Source organism: Silene latifolia, chromosome Y (genome assembly GCF_048544455.1).
Source record: "Silene latifolia isolate original U9 population chromosome Y, ASM4854445v1, whole genome shotgun sequence".
Taxonomy (NCBI): Eukaryota; Viridiplantae; Streptophyta; class Magnoliopsida; order Caryophyllales; family Caryophyllaceae; genus Silene; species Silene latifolia.
The window spans coordinates 167508431-167525901 of NC_133538.1; the positions used below are offsets into that span (position 1 = coordinate 167508431).

General features: G+C 34.1%; 1 protein-coding gene across 1 annotated transcript; it reads right to left on the reverse strand.

The window, feature by feature from the left end:
- Nucleotides 1–11344: 11344 nt before the first annotated feature.
- Nucleotides 11345–16682, reverse strand: LOC141629368 (uncharacterized). Its single transcript, XM_074442384.1, has 10 exons — nucleotides 16501–16682; nucleotides 16277–16406; nucleotides 15902–16208; nucleotides 15320–15751; nucleotides 15099–15200; nucleotides 14746–14995; nucleotides 13884–14482; nucleotides 13042–13190; nucleotides 12468–12971; nucleotides 11345–12247 (listed from the first exon to the last, which is right to left on the reverse strand). Exons 1-10 carry the CDS (start codon nucleotides 16680–16682, stop codon nucleotides 11345–11347), a joined length of 3558 nt encoding a protein of 1185 aa, XP_074298485.1.
- Nucleotides 16683–17471: the final 789 nt, after the last annotated feature.

The window sequence follows — 17471 nt, forward strand, 5'->3', positions numbered from 1 at the left end:
AATAATACAGTATGTTCTTTTCAGTTGGACTGGGTGTCTAAGGCGTTCATTTGATGGAGGTCGAACTTGGACAGAGAAAGAACAACTTCTAGCTGGTATATTAGGACCTATTAAAAATAAGGTTTAGATATATTCCTACCCTAATATTGCATAAATTTGTGAGTATTCATCTTCCATCCAGAAGGTAACTTGAATTTTTAATCTGTCATCATATCAGCCTATTTGTTGGATGACGGCCGAATCATCTGTGGCTCTAATGTAGAAAGCTGGAACGCGTGGGGTGCTTGGGTTGAGGTCAGTCCAACATTCTGAAACCACTTGCACTTTTACAGAAACTTTTATTTTTACCATCTGTTTAAACCTAGTTCTAGTCAGGACATTTGGTAGAACTTAAGACCACAAGGCACTTCCTCCAGAGTTTTTTACACTACAGCATTTCCGAGGATTGGAACTTGAGCTCTCTGATTTTTGAGACTCTTGCTAGTTGTCACAAATAATAAAAATCGTTCTGCCTTTTTTTTTGTCAATTTTTTTCCTGAAACTTTGTTCAAGTAACCTCAAATTTAGGTAAAACTTGGAGAAAATATGGTCCAATATACATTCCTAATGAGGATATGAGTGTGATTCAGCCGGTACCTTACAAGACAGAGAATGGGAATCTATGAGTTTTACTGCGATCAGTTATCGGACGAGTCTGGTATGTCAGAATCTCTAGCCCAGGGACATACACAGAGTCATGCGAGCCAACCAATTATTACCTAATCCTAATTCAGGTTTTCGTCTAAAACACTCTTTTGGAATCTTACAACATTAATCCAGTGATAAGTGCCTCAACAGTTCCTACGTATGGCAGTATAAGAGGTCGGATTTAAGATGAGACATCAAATATTCATCCAATCTGGAAACATGAGACATTGAGACTTACTTGATATGAAGTTCCCCGGTTAGCTTTATGGCTTTAAATCATTTAAATGACTGGGTCAACAAAGAACCCGACTTCAATATGTTAAGAGTTAGGTTTGAATTGGGATCTCTTAACATGAACCTCACATATGTAAATTGTAAACAAAATGTCTCTTGTTTGTATTACCATCTAGTTTGTATGAAATACAATCATCACCTACAAAAAAATATCTCTTGTTAGATTCTGTTCAACTTGTGTTCTGACAAGTTGATTAGTTCACATTTCTGCAGTGATTAGTCACGATATTTTGTTATTTTAGTATCAATTTCAGTCACTTTAGGTATATTTTCTATCACTTTAGGCCTATATTTAATCATTCTATTTTTTGTCATTTTTCGAATTATAATTGACAAAAGTGAGATTGGGAGGTGTAAGATTTTGTGAATGTTGGAGCTAATATTGTGAACCTTGGAGCTAGTTTTGTGAACTTTGTACTTGCTTATGTGAAATATCTACTTGATTTGTGAAGCTTGATTTTGTGAAACCTGGATTTCATTTTGTGAAACCTAGATCTGATTTTGGAAAACTTGACATGATTATGTGAACTCTAGACCTAATTTTGTGAAACTTGTTTTTATGAAACCCGGACCTAATTTTGTGAAGTTAGGTATTAAATTGGTTAGTTTCATAGTAAGAAATAGTTGTATCGACCATAGGTTAAGATTTTGTGAAATTAGGAATTATAATAAGAGGCTCGTACCAGTAGTTTATAACAAAAGAGCCTCTCTAATACGAGTGAATCTCGAAGTCGATTTTGTTTATAAACTACTGGTACGAGCAATTGAGCATAATGTGTTGTTCTTCGTTAATCTTTAGCCGATTCTTTTTTATAGGCAATGTAACTCCTTGTAATATATCTTCATAAGGTTCTAAATAAGATTTCAGAAACCTCGCAGGATATAGAGAACATTGATTGTTGTTCTGATGTTAACGGCAGAAATTAAGTTCTACCTAAAAAGCTCTATATGTTATGTGGATAAAGTTTACTGATCTATAGACCTGCTTGTTTTTTACAGATACCTTTTCCATGTATGAAGAAAAGAAAGAGAGGTTGATCACACATTCACACGATATGAGCAACTACGTGAGCAATTAAACATACTCAAACTTAAATTTCCTGATTGGCAGTTATCAAAATAAATTAACCTTGGGTGCTTGTTTCAGAAAAGAAAGAGAAAAGCATGTTGTAGGAAAAAGAAAAAACTAAAACTTGTGCTGAAAAGATCGCGGAGCTTGTAAATTCCTTCAAGAAGAAGAAAAGAAAAAACTTGTGATAAAACAGCTTGAAAATTTCGCTCTAACAGGTTGAAATAGTTTGACATCAACCAGTGTTGTTGAGTTTGACATTTAAGGTTGACAAGATCATGACAAAGTTTCACAAGATCATGTTCAAGGTTCACATAAATAGGTCCCGCTTTATTCGTGACTATATTTGACTTTGGACCCGATTTTGTGAATGTTGGAGCTAATATTGTGATTGTTGGAGCTAGTTTTATGAATTTTGTACCTGATTATGTGAAACCTAGACTTGATTTTGTGAAACTTCAACCTGATTATGTGAACCCTAAACCTGATTTTGTTAAAACATAGACCTGGTTTTGTGAAACCTAAACTTGATTTTGTGAAGCTAGGACTAGATTGTGTGAACCTTGGACTAGATTATGTGAACCCTATATCTGACTTTGTGAAACCTGGTTTTGTCAAACTTAGGCTTAATTTTGTGAAACCTAGACGTGATTTTGTGAAGCTCGAGCCTGATTTTGTGAAACTTGGACCTTGTTATGCGAACTTAGGACTTAAATTGGTTAATTTCATAATAAGAAATAACTATATGAGGTTTATGTATCATGTTTCATGTGTTTGTTATTTGTTGATGCATAATTTACTATTTGTACTATATCATCTATTAGCTCAAAAGGTAGAGCATTGTGCAATTGGGCAAGGTGTGGGTTCGAGTCCCACATAGATGAACAAATATAAATATACAATTATTATATAATTTATCAATATAATCTCTAGGATTCACAGAATAAATTACAAAAAAAAGATCATTTCAACCATTATGACCACCACCACCACCATGTGGACCACGACCGCGTCCCCTGCCTTTGCCACTAGGACTGTAGTACTTCTCTCCATCAGCTGGCTTCAAAAACTCATTGATGCTGACAGACTGTAAATACACCCGAACAGTATAATTACAACCCTAAATTTTTTCCGCACAGAATTCGAATGAGAGATTATTGCACATGGGACCACTCCATCAACTATAATTGTGTATAAATCGATATTTAAGTAGGGTCTCATGTGATGTAAGATGGTCTCATACAAGACTCCAAGGCTCCAAGCATATCCCCAACCTGACAAAATGGAAAGGGAAACTAGATGCAAATGACGGTAATAAAATTTACAGGTGAGGTCCGATAGCTGAAAGGATCAAGTACTACCCGCGTTTGAATTGTAGTTCATATTTGAGCGGATGGTTTGATTTATAGGTTAAATCGCCACTGAAAAGAGAATTACTCGAAACTAATGGGAGTCCAAAAAACAATATAGGCACAATCACCACGAGCTCGAAAAAAATGTATCAAAATTAGATAGGTACAATCTCGAGACTGGAGTAGTGATTGTTGCCCTCTCACAACTGATTTACACCTTATGTGAGCGCATATTTTACCCACCCAAATTGACTATGCTCCTTATGAGAGCATAACACAAGAGAATGCAAGGCACTAAAAATAAAGATTGGAAATATAAAACTTTGCTTCCTTGAGATTGACCCTTAACAATGCACAAGTATTAGGAAACGATGCATTCATACATCATTTGGAGAGCTACAACTTCATAACCAACCCCCAGGTACATCAGAAACATACCTTCTTTGTTTTCTCCCTTTTAGAAGCCTCTTTTTTCTTATCCTTGTCAGAACCCTGAGATTAGCAAGCAGTTGACGTGACTCCCAACAATTTCAGCAGTATAACTGTTAGTAGAAATAGCAGTAAGAGACTTACCAATTTAATGAAAACGGATTCCTCATCCCTTCTGCTTGAAAACTGTTGCATGGATTTCATTCAACCACTTATGATCAAGTTTCACAAAATTAGCATATAAGTTCACAAAACAAGCTCTATGATTCACAAAATCACCTTCAAGGTTCACAATATCGAAACATATAATCCGCAAAATTGAGCACAAATTTTCACAAATTAAAACTAAAAGGCAATATTGTTTCAATAGCACTATTATCCTCAACCATTGTGATATCTACAATCTTCATAATAATTAGAGCTGCAAAATCGTCGAAAATAATGTTGCCTTCTAGTTTAACAATATAAGCTCTATAATTCACAATACAAGGTCTAGGAATCTAGGATACACACAAAAAAGGAGCAAAATAGGTTATTTCGACCATCTATGACCATGTTTCACAATATTGTCTTTTAGTTTCACAATGTAAGCTTCAAGATTCACAAAACAAGGTATATGATTCACAAAATAAGAAAAAGAGCAAAATAGGTGATTTCGACCATTTTATGAACCAATTTCACAATATTGCCTTTTAGTTTCACAAAACAAGCTCTAGGATTCACAAAATATGGTATAAGATTCACAAAATAAGAAAATGAGCAAAATAAGGTATAAGATTCACAAAAGATTAGCTATACCTTTCACAAAACAAGCTCGCAGTTTCACAAAAAAAGGTCATTGATTCACAAATTCATGGAAAGAGCAAAGTATGTGATTTCAATTATTTATGATGAAGTTTTGGAATACTATCTTGTACGTTCCCAAAACAAGCTGTAAAATTCACAAAATAAGGCCTAAGATTCACAAGATGAGAGAAATAACAAAACAGGTGATTTTGAACTAACTTATGACCAAGTTTGGGAAATATTAGCTATGCGTTTCACAAAAGAAGGTCTCAGTTTCCCAAAAAAAGGTCTTTGATTCACAAATTCAGGAAAAGAGCAAAGTATGTGATTTCAATTATTTATGATGAAGTTTTGGAATACTATCTTTTACGTTCACAAAATCAAGCTTTAAGATTCATAAAACTAGGCCTAATATTCATAAGATGGGAAAATTTATCTTTAGTCTATTTCAACAACTTATGACCAAGTCAAAGAAAATACACATATAAGTTCACAAAAGAAGCTCTGTGATTCACAAGATTGACTTCGAGATTCACGACATCGAAACAAAAACCTGAAGTCCGATTAGCATCAAAATTTCACAAATTAAAACTGAAATAGAAAACAATAAATAAAGCTTCAATAAAAGAAAATACTTGTTTCACCAAGACTATTATCATCAATCATTGTTATATCTACAATCTCCATAGCAATTTGATCTGCAAAAATCGTCAAAAATTATGTAGTAAGTAGTACGAAATCGCTAGGTAAAGGAAATCGCGTAATTAGCATCAATTTCAAACATTATGTTTACAAAATCGCTCAATTTGATCAAATTCAAACCAAAATCTTCTGAAATAATCGCACAATATCATCATCACTGCAATCATCTAACGCGTTTATCAAAAGGACTTGGGATTATAATGACGTCCAAAGGGGAGAGGGACAAGAACGATCTCAAACTTACGGCCTTTATCTACACATTTCTGATAGATATCCTGAAGATCAGGCATGAACCCTTCCTTAAAACCATCATAACAAAGGTATAATCCAACAGGCATACCATCGAGGTCAGACGTTGGAGTAGACTTGTTCTCGTCACCAATTTGTGACAGAGAATCATAACAGTTGAAAGGTTCTGAAATTATCGCACAATATCATCATCACTGCAATTGTCGATCAATTTGATCAAATACTTGTTTTCTTGTTGTAGCTTGTTGATCAAAACACGATATTATTGTAGCTTTGTTGATCGGCAAATTGCTGCAATTGGAATCTATGAACAATAGCTGCAATTGATTAGGTTATGGAGTAGATTTGGGAAAGATGGCTGCAAGTATAGGAAGAACTGTAGCTTGATGATGAAGAAATTTTGAGTCCCGTGTTTTTTAATATTTGGGATATAATAAAGTCAGTGGGCCAAATTTCGGGCCCAAATTTGAAGCGCGCAACATTCATAGTCCGCCCCAGCATGAATGAATTTGGTGAGGCCGGCCGCCTCGCCATAATTAACGGCCTCACCGGATCCGGCCTATATATATATGGGGATCTCGTGAGTTTGGTTCTTATAGGGAGTTTGTATTCACAAATCTCAGCCATTAGATGAGAACAACTAGAGTGCTGAGATTGAATCTAATATAACACGCAGTCTCCAGCCTTCCAATATACAAAACGCTATTTCCGTTTTATTTTTATTTTTTTCCTCTCTCTCATTTTATCCCTATTCCTCTTCTCAAATTCTGAAATTAAAATTCATTTTTTTTACTTTACACCTCCGATCCGTACATTATCATCATCATTTTCTTCCTCAAACCTAATTACAAGTACAATCGTAATTATTAGAGATATTAGTTAGTATAAGATATTAGTAAAGATATTATTATGGGTATCATAATAATATCCTATAGAATATTAGGAATATTCTTGGATTATCCTCCAAGATGGTTTACTATATAATGTAACTGATTCATTAATAATAATCACCTCATCCAGTTATATCTCTCCTCTATTATTAACATGGTATCAGCCTAAATCGATCCTCTCAAAAACCCTTCCGCTTGCAACAATCACGTGCTTAAATTGCCGGCCGAAAATGGCTATTTTCTACCATCTCTGGCGGGTATCACTTTACGAGAATATTATTTAGGAGTTTTCAAGTCTTTGTTATTAGGAGTATTAGATTAGAAATAAATGAGGGACCCACCCAGTACCCACTTTTCCACAAAATACCAAATAACCCCTCCATCTTCCGCAACACAGCCCTCGACAATCCCTTCTTTTACATTCAACCACCCACCGCCGCCTTACCACTGAACAACCAGCCAATTACCAACCTCGCCACGCCAACCTCGCGGCCCTACCACTTTATTCAATGCGTGACCTCCATCTTTTACCCTTTGTTCTCACCCAAAACCAACCAACTCCACCTATAACCTACTGTCCACCGAAACCTCGTCGCCACCCAACCCACCCATAATCTGGACCAATCCGCAGTGTCTCAGCCCCCACCTTATCGTCCCTCGGCCTATCTTATTATTAGGAATAAATAATTTCTCTACCCTCTTCGGTTGTTCAAGTTGTATACCTTCGTCGATGTCGCCGTTGATTACCTCCGCACCACCGCCGCCATCGCACTTCCCGCTTTTCTTGTTGCTACGGCAACCATCTACCATGTTGTTTCGACAACCGCCACAGTTCTAAACCTCCGTCGCATCCCATTATTGCCTTCTCCGTGTTTGCGACAGGTTCGCCCTAGCAACCACCCATGCCTAACGGGCCGGGTGGTATGACTTCGCCGGTTTCGACCCGCACGGCCAACCACATCGCCACAGGATCGAAGTGGCTCTCGGATGTGTGCTTTTGTCTTTGGTTTAGTAGTATTGTTTACTAATATCTTATACAATCTTACGGGTCTCATGTCTTTGATTATTATTAATGAGTCGGTTACATTATAGTAAACCGTCTTGGAGGATAATCCAAGAATATTCCTAATATTCTACGCAATTGCTAAATCCTGCACATCCTTTTACTTAATCCTACACATTTGTCCCTAATTTTCCATAACTACCCTTTATCATAAAAAAAATACCTGAAAAGAATTATCCCCTTCTTTCTCACAAACCTAACCAATTCATTAACAACTCGACAATTATAGATCTTAATTCGCAAATAACACACGTATTTCTCCGTCTCTATCAATAGTTTTATTAGTACCATCTTTTAATTAATATAATAATGTTTTTTTAAAAGGGTTTTTTTCCAATTAGGGTTTGGATTGATGTTGAATTAATATTAACGTAGTGTTCTTGAAGGGGTGGTTGTGGCCTGTACCGTTGTCGAATAGGCCAGAGTAGACTGATCGGAGAATACGGTTGGTCATCAAATTCGTGGCGGCCGTGGGCTATGATACGATGAGTCGCAAGTTGCTGACCTAAATTCACTTCTTATCTGGCAAATTTGATTAAATAGTATATCAGCTGATGGATTTTTATTAGGTGAATTAATGGAAATGGCAAAAGCTTAATTTACTAATGAAATCTGAATGCGTTGCAAGTTGCTGCAAATATCAAACTCTTGATTAAAATGATGATAGAGCAATTGGTACGGGACGAAAAGAGAATGAGATGGTTGCATTTTTGGGTTTTTTTTTTTTTATCTTTGTGGGTGTGAGAAATGAGAGGGATACAATGGGAATAAAGGGGAAAAATATGCGGGATTTAGTAAAATCGTGTGCGGGATTTAGCATGTCCCATATTCTATAGGATATTATTATGATACCCATAATAATATCTTTACTAATATCTTATACTAACTAACTAGTGTAACACCCGTGAAAAATCACGGGTTGTGTTATTTTTTTTGGTGAGAAGGCGATAAATTATATTTGTTAGATAATCATATACTTTATTTATTGTACACGTTATCTTCAGGAAAAAAAAAGAATAATAATTAAGATAAGTGAAATATAATTTTGATAGGTAGTCGTTATCCTAGCGAAATAAATTAAATTCAAGTTGCAGTTAATTTTGACGGTGTTTTAATTAGATGGTGATATAATGTCTTAAAGATTAAACATTATATTAATAATTATAATGTTTTGATTTTGTTGTATATGGTTGATATAAACTCGAGTATAAGATATTATATCTTTGTAGAGACCGTGCCGATATTTTACAATTTTTACAAAAACGTATTTCTAAATTTTTTAAAATAGGTGTGACACGCTATAAATTTTGGTGTGAAAAATCACGGGGTTGTGTACATTTTTTTTCTAAAGATGGCTATAAATTTTGGTTATTATATAACCAATTCTATTTATTGAACATGTGTACTTTTTAAAAATAAAAAATAAAAAATATAATATCATTATATCTATTAAAATATATAAATGGAAATTATAACATTCAAATTTCAGAACTTTAAGATATGTAAATTAATTAATAAGATAACATATGATAATGTTAATAGGAGTAACCAATAATTCGCTTTCAAATTGATCGATATTGAGCTTAATAATAATCGGGTTATAAATTTAATGGAGTCCATAATTGGTCGGTTTATGGATCGGTTTCGAGTTTGATAAACTCGAAGAGATAATGAATTTAATCTTAAAAAAAATAGTAGTAGTAAAAAACAATATTAACCAGAGGCATAGTGAAAATAATTATATAACGAATTTTATTTATTGAACATGTGTACTTTTTAAAAATATGTATACAAAAATTATAAAAGTTGTCAATTTGAGAACTTTAAGTAATGTAAATTAATAAAATAACACATGATAATGTTAATATGAGTAAAAATTGTAAGACGGGATTAAAATGAAACAATTAAGACATAGTTAAAAAAGGAAATTATAACATACAAATTTAAGTACTTTAAGTAAAAAATCTTTTCATTATGAATATTTAATTGAAAGAACAAAAAAAAAAATAACAGTATCTGGGTCGTGTTTAGATGTCGGACATATGTATGAAACATTTTCATTTCAATTTGGGTCGTGGTTAGAGCCCAAATTGAACAGCCCAACTTTCTCATTCTGAACAGTGCAACAATTAAACAGCCCAACTCTTCTCTTTACTTCATCAGATTATATCATCCATTGTCAAAAATGAAACAGCCCAACTCGTTTGATAGTCAAGTTACAAAATCAGCCGTATTATCATTTTATTGAACATCATCTTCATCATTTTATTAAACAGCCAAACTCTTCATCATTTTATTATCATCATCTTTGTTATCATCCTCTTTGCCTAAAAAAAAAAATGAGATCCGTCCTCAAACTGCAGTCAAATCATCATCAAAATAAACTTAATGTTCACAAACTTCTTCTATCCTTCGTGAAAATGGCAATAAATATGGTGAAAATGGATGATTCAGTAGCTTATTATTGAAGATCAAGGTTCGTTTTATTTGATCTACAATTTTGTCTTTAATTTTTTTTTTTTTATGATTCCGGTAGTAATAAAATTGTTAATTATAATAGGTTGATATTTGTACTATAATTGTTTTTGATTCTGTACTATAATTGTTTTTTTATTATTGCATGTTGTTGGATGTTGTTGCAAAGGAACTCTAGATCTTCTAAAATGGTGGATCTGTTGATATTAAGGTTATTATTGTAGATCAAGGTTAGTTTTTTCTGATTAACTATTTTGCCTTTTTTTTTTTTTTTTAATTCCGGTAAAGTAGTAGTATTTGATTTTTAATTTGTACTATAATTGTTTTTTTTTTAATTGCATGTTGTTGGGAGTTGTTGAAAAGGAACTCCAGATCTTCTAAAATGATGGATCTGTTGATAAACCGGTTATTATTGTAAATCAAGGTTAGTTTTTCTGTGATATACAATTTTGTCTTTTTGTTGTATGAAATTTCGCATTTTTGTTTAAGTATTCTCACTGGGACGGAAGAAGTAAACTTCTTGTGATCTGGGCTATTATAGCAATTAAGACTTTTTGATTCAATAAACAATCATTTTATGGTAGAATCAATACATGCAGCTGGAAAATATTGATGATTTAAACAATTTCTATAATTTTGTTATTTAATAAATACAAATTGAATCGGCATTTGTAATTTGGTTGTTATTTGCGACAGCATGATTATACTATGAAGTTGGAAATAAATAGCACTTGATCGATGTATACGGAGATCATTCAATTGCGGATCGGCTTTGATTTAAGGTGGGTTTGATTTCCATTTACTTTTTATAATTATGCTTGTATAAGTTTTATTTGTTGAAGTCAATTCATTAAGGTTAATTTGGAAATTTGTTTACTGATATGCTTTTGATTATAGTCATATGTGTAATTGTTATTTTTTTTTCAGACCGTCTTAAATAAACTAATTTGAAGAAAAGTTACGGCATAGTTAATGTTCATTTGGATATCTTAATTAACTGGTAAAAGTTTGATCATAGAATTCTGTAATTGGTAATATGGATTGGTTATTTTTAATATAAGTAAATAAATGTTTTGATGAAGTTTGTAAAGGGGCTCGGTAACCTGGTTTACTTGTTAATGTTCTGTCATTTTGTCTGAAGTGTCTATTGAATTTTTGATTACGTGTTTGAAAATGTTTAAGGCGAATATTGGATAATGACGTAATAATTGAGATTAATTATGATCACAGAAATTAAAGGAAATGTAAAAACAATAAAACATAACAAAAAGATAAAATAATACAAAAAAGGTTCAAGTACAAAGTTAATTGAGTCAATGTATCAACTTTCGAAAATCAAAGACAAAAATTACAGTTTCTCGAATATCTCCTTGTAAACAACATTCGTTGTTGTATTAGTCATTCCCCCTTCTTCGTCTAGAAGCAAAACTTTTAGACCTTTCCTACTTGTAACCCTAGATATAGCAACGTACAATTGGCCATGGGTAAAAACTGGTCTAGGAAGATAAAGTCCAACCCGGGATAGAGATTGCCCTTGACTTTTGTTAATAGTCATTGCAAAGCAAACTGCTAAAGGAAATTGTCTTCTTTCAAACTTAATTGGGAACCTGGTCACATCGGTAGGGGTCAAGGTGATGCGGGGAATATAGACCTTGCTACCGATATGACTGCCAGAAATAACGGTAGCACTTATAACGCGATTTCCTAGATGATTTACCTCCATTCTTGTGCCATTGCACAATCCATTTGCTTGGTCAATGTTTCTAAGGAGCATGACTATAGCTCCAACTTTCAGCTTTAATCTGTGATTAGGTAAACCAGAACATCTGATTGAGTTAAGAAACTCGGTAGAATAAAGTTCTCGAACCCCATAATTCGTCTCTTCCTTGCTTATTTCATCAGAGCTTAAGTAAACTTTTTCTTCCTTTTGAATTTGATCCAATACATAGTCGTTTACCTCCTCAACAACATCGTGAGTAGGTGCGAGTACAGCTCTTTCAGTGAAGTACGGATGGTCACCTAAGTGATCTTTTAAAGATGGGTACGTGCTCTCTACAATGGTGGCTATTGCATCTAAACCCGGTTGTATAAGTATATCTTCGGGTAACTCAATGCTAGCTACACCATCATTTGGCCCTCCTGCTAAACCGTCACCAACTTCGAGAATCCACTTTGAAAATTGTCTGATTTCATCAACATCTGATTCTGCACTTCCGACTTGAAGTCTCATATTTTTTGTGAGCTTCAAAACCTGAAATTTAACAACAATTTAAAACGGTCAGAATTGAATTACTAAGTAAAAGTAGATATTGTATCAGTTAGTTTAGTAGTTAATTTTACAAAAGTTAAGATATAACCTTGCAATATCTCCATAAAGGAGAAGAACTAATAGCAGCACCTACAATATCTTGCCTGCTTCCTTTAGGTATAACAGGCAAGATTTGTCAAAAATCTCCGCCAAACACTACAACTTTTCCTCCGAATGGTTTTTCAGGGTCTCCTTCTGATGAAGTTCTCATAATATCTCTCATGCTTCTATCAAGAGCTTCAAAACAATAACGATTAACCATAGGTGCCTCGTCCCATATGATAAGCTTTGCCCTTATTAATAGGTCTGCCAAATCGGTTCCTGGTCGTATCCCATGACAGGTGGAATTTTCGTCAATATTAATAGGTATGCTTAGTTTTGCGTGGGCTGTCCGCCCCCCTGGAAGAAGGATAGATGCAATGCCACTTGATGCAACCGCTATGACAATCTCACCTTTGGACCTCATTCCAGCGCATAATGTTTTCCAGAGGAAGGTCTTACCGGTTCCCCCATACCCATAAACAAAGTAAACACCACCTTGACCACTATAAACAGAGTACATGATTTTTCTATAAATCGATTTCTGTTCATCGGTCATTGAAGAAGTTAGCTTTTCATGTTCCTTATTTAAAGCATCTTTATCATAAGCTAACTCATCCGCGATAGCCTATTCGAGCACGTAGCAAGAATGTCAACGTCTGGATATGGCATGTTGTCAAACTTACGTAATGAACTACCATTTCTTTGCAACCATGATTCAATCTCGGATAGTGTGTAAGTTTGCAACTGATCGTCTGTGAGTTGGAGATCTGCATGTTAAAATTTTTACCATAATTAAAATTGCGTAGAAATAGCTTTTTCAAGGACATCAGCTGATAATAAACCACTGTAATTTTATTAATGTTCATAGTGAATCAGAATGTTAAGAAAAAGGAGAAAGGTAGAACAGTCAGTAAAAGAAGGTATAGACACTTTGAGAAATAATTGAGATGGTAATTCAATCAAACTGTTTATTAATTTTCAATAATGAAATACGTGTTATTCATGATTGTAAATTTTATTTTTCATTTAACCAGTTTGAATTAATTACATTACAAATAAGTGTATGCTAAAAAAAATTAGTCATTAAATCAGATTTTTATTCAATAATTTTTTCCAATAAAATGTTATTCTCCAAAAAATGTTTTTCTTCAAGCACACCATCGATTTCACCATATCATAAACAATACTATAATAAATCTCAACAGCGACATTTACTACATATATGTTCGTCCTTTAAAAAATAAGTTTTCAAGTACATGTAAACTTCATTGACACACTTTTTTAATTTATATAATTCTGAATTTGTTATCCGCAGTACTATATAGTTGTCAAAATATTTTGAGAATCTTTCTTTATAATAAGTTTGTAATTAATTAAAACTGCATTGACTGCCTCCTGTTTTTGAAATATGTCACCAAAATTAACAAAATACATGCATTCACGAAAAGTAAACAAATTTAAATAGATCAATGAGAATGCTGCCATGCAGTTTAATGTTTTAACTAATATTATTACACCAAAAAAATTAAGAAATCACCTGGGTTACGCAGCTCAGTTCGTCTTCTATATAAGATGTCATCTGATAATAACTTCCACGTCTCCTCCCACACTAATTCAGGCTTCACTAAGCTATTTGTGAGCAAAAGAGTTGCAAAAAGGTTCCTAAGATAACATCCCGTCCCCCAAAAACTTGCTTCTTTAATGGCATCAATATACTCTTTATCATCACCAAGTAAGCCTAAAGCGTAGCAAGCTTCCTTGAATGTTGGGTGAGGAAATCCATTTACGGTTCGAATATCTTCATATGATTTGGGTCCTTTCACAAAGTTGAGTAGGGTTCTCAAATAGTACCTCTCACCCCCATTTGGAGACATATGATACATCCGGCCAAGAGTAAAACCTTTATGCCTTGGAGTCCATACCTTTTGTTTCTCTTTCCATACAAATTTTTGTGGAAATTCCCAATATGTTAGATCTCTACCATCAGATTTCAAATTATTATATTCCAACCAAGCTGTGAATTTTGTTCTACCTCCGGAAGACCTTTCAACAACTTCGTCGATTGGATCTTCATCATGGAAAATAACGTTTTGCTCATTAGGTAGGTGATAATCTAACCTTAAAACAGGGGGGGTCCTATAGTGAATAGGGAAGGCAAAAATTCTCCAAACAGCTTCACACGGTGAAATGTAACGGCAGTCGTAGTATTGTTGTATTTGATCAATTTTATTTGGGTCCTGAGAACCTATTCAATAAGAGAAATAAAAAATAATAAAACATTTATTAGACAAAATTGAAGTCTAAAATTATGAAAGAAAAATTAAGTAAATATAATTTACTACCATTATTGGTGCGAGTTGCACTAACGGTGACACTAGTCGTATCCTTTATTAATGTACTTGAATAAGTACTTGATTGATCTTGCTTGGTTGCACCATTCAACATTAATGTGAGCACGATACTTCAACAACAAATCTGCATTGTATGGAACGACATATCCGTTATGAATTTCTTTACCATTTTTCTCAATTGTTCTTCCATTGTCCCTTCTCATATAAACTGGATAACCATCACCATCTACAGTAGTTCTCTCATTAAACTTCTTTGGAAATTTTTTCGAGCATATTCCATCAATCATGCATGGAGAATCTGGGCTAACATCTCCACATGGACCATGAATCATACAATCTTTTACTGCTGCATAAAGTCTTTGGGTTTTCTAGGGGTCCGGAATTTCAAAGACTTATAATACGGTCAACATCGACGGCTTCGGGGAACTTGTCATCCCTTTGTAAAAATAGCAAAATATGCGCATGCGGGAGGCCACGTTTCTGGAATTCAATTGTATAAACAACTGAAAAAAAAATCCAAAATTAAAGTTAGTATTACATAGAGCTTAGTATCAAAAATAGAAAATTGAAAAGTTTACACATGATATTTAAAAACGTTAATTAAAGTAAATGATAAATTCACCTGCCCTTGTCCGTCCAAAAATATGCAGTTCTTTAAAGTTGCGCATCAGCTCATAGAGTTTCAACTTAAATACTCGAGTAACTATATCAGTCTCCCTCCGCCGTAGTCCTCTTTTTTGAACGAATCGAGTAATTTCAGGCCATTTTGGGTTGCATGTGAAGGTGATAAACAAATCAGGATACCCACACCACCAGCAAATGGTCATCGTATCTTGATATGTTTCTCTCATGTAACCCTTGCCCCCTACGAATGATGAGGGGATAATGAAACGAACACCAGCGGAGGAGGGATTTGTTTGTCCTGCAGCGGCAGCATTTGCTAAATTCTTGAAGTTTTCGGACCTCAACTTTGGTTGGTTAAAACGGATATACTTCAGACGGTCAGATTCAATCATGGTGCAACCATCAGCTAGGAATTGTTGAAATGCTTTACCTGAACATTATATAAATGTACAACATTTTTATTTATAAAAACGTGTTTATTAAAAAGCATAATTCAGAGAAACACAATATTAGATTGGTTACAGCAATAGTATTATTTTTTAAAGAATCTATATATTATATAAGAAGTCAAATAATTAACCTGACAGCAAAATAGTTGGATATTCTTTGTCTATTGATCTGTCTTGAATGCAAAAAGCAAACCACTCCCTCAAGGTTAACTTATCCCTAGTGTTGGTAGTGTTACTTGTGGATGTTTTCGATTGTTGACTATGAGGGATACCAAGTCTATGACCATCCTCTCCACGCGGAAAGAGAATAGGGTACTGCAAGGCTAAATAAGAGGCATGTAGCTCTGAGATACGTTGTAGTCTACCACATCGTTCCTCAACCACAATGTCCCTACTATCAATTGTGTTCTCAAAATCTCCCACAATTAGGGCGACCACCTGCGAGACGGTAGGTAAATTATATGTTCGCCATCTGTATGACGGGCACTAATAAGCCTTAACCTGACCTCACCATCAGAACCTTGGTGTATCCGATCTCTTGCCATTCTAAAAGATTTTACCAAAACATTGTGACGATCAAGCATTTGTTTCAAATCCGTCATTAGACCGTCGTCAAACTGAATACTGTTATTAGAACTGCATATATAATAGTTAAAGATTAAAACTTTAAAATGATAAAACATTATCTAAAACTATTTAAAAGTTAACTGAAAAATAAAAAACGATTAACCTTAGTGCATTCTTTCTATGCTTCAACTCATCTTCCGTGTCGTAAATATAAAGTTGACAAAATTTTGGTGGCGCGTCATCCTTAGGTAATAAGCTTCCAATTAAATGTGTATTTTCCCCACCTATTCTAAATGTGTAAGGACCCCTACCTCGGTTAACCGAATGATCTATCTTGCCACCCATAGATGTAAATGTAAACATATTATTGTAATGACGTATGTTTTCAATGAAATGATTACTTTTGGGATGTTTTCTCATCAAAAGATCACAAAGCAATTTTGGAGGCTTTTTGATGTACGGAAGTGTTACTGTTCCATCTTTGCAACACATATTAAAAGAGGGCACTACGGGCTTGGTATCCATACGATCCCTTTCACCGTACCACATGTCCGAGCTCCACATTTTGTGCAAGTGTAAATAGGGTCCCCTATATCATCGTACCCTTCAAGATCTGTTAAGAAAGAGAAAAGTCATTAAAACGAATAAATAAGAAATGGTAGTTATACTTGAAACAGGTTATTAATATGACCTTGCGGGTTATCATCAGCAGTTGTTATACGTTTATTTGCTTCGTAAGTTTCATATGATGATGAAAGATCCTTTGCTATTTCTCGGATCATATGTTGTCTTTGAATATTCCATTGACATGAAGTGTTATCGGCTGAAAATATTTGATTTTCCAAAAGTTGTTGTCCACTATTATCTGTACACATAGGAAATAAGCTTATATGTTAATAGAATACATATACTTGGTGTTTATTTAATAAAAACATGTATAGTTTCCATTAAAATTTGATCTGTTTATTTATTGTGGAAAAAAAATACAGGTATTTGTAAAATTACCAAACGTGATAGTGCTTAATGGAGTTGTGGGAGTAGAGCTGGAATGATTTTTCGCAATCCTTCTTTGATATAAGATAAGCTTCCTCTTCCTCCTTGCTAGCTTAGCTGACTGTTGTTGTTGGGTTAAAA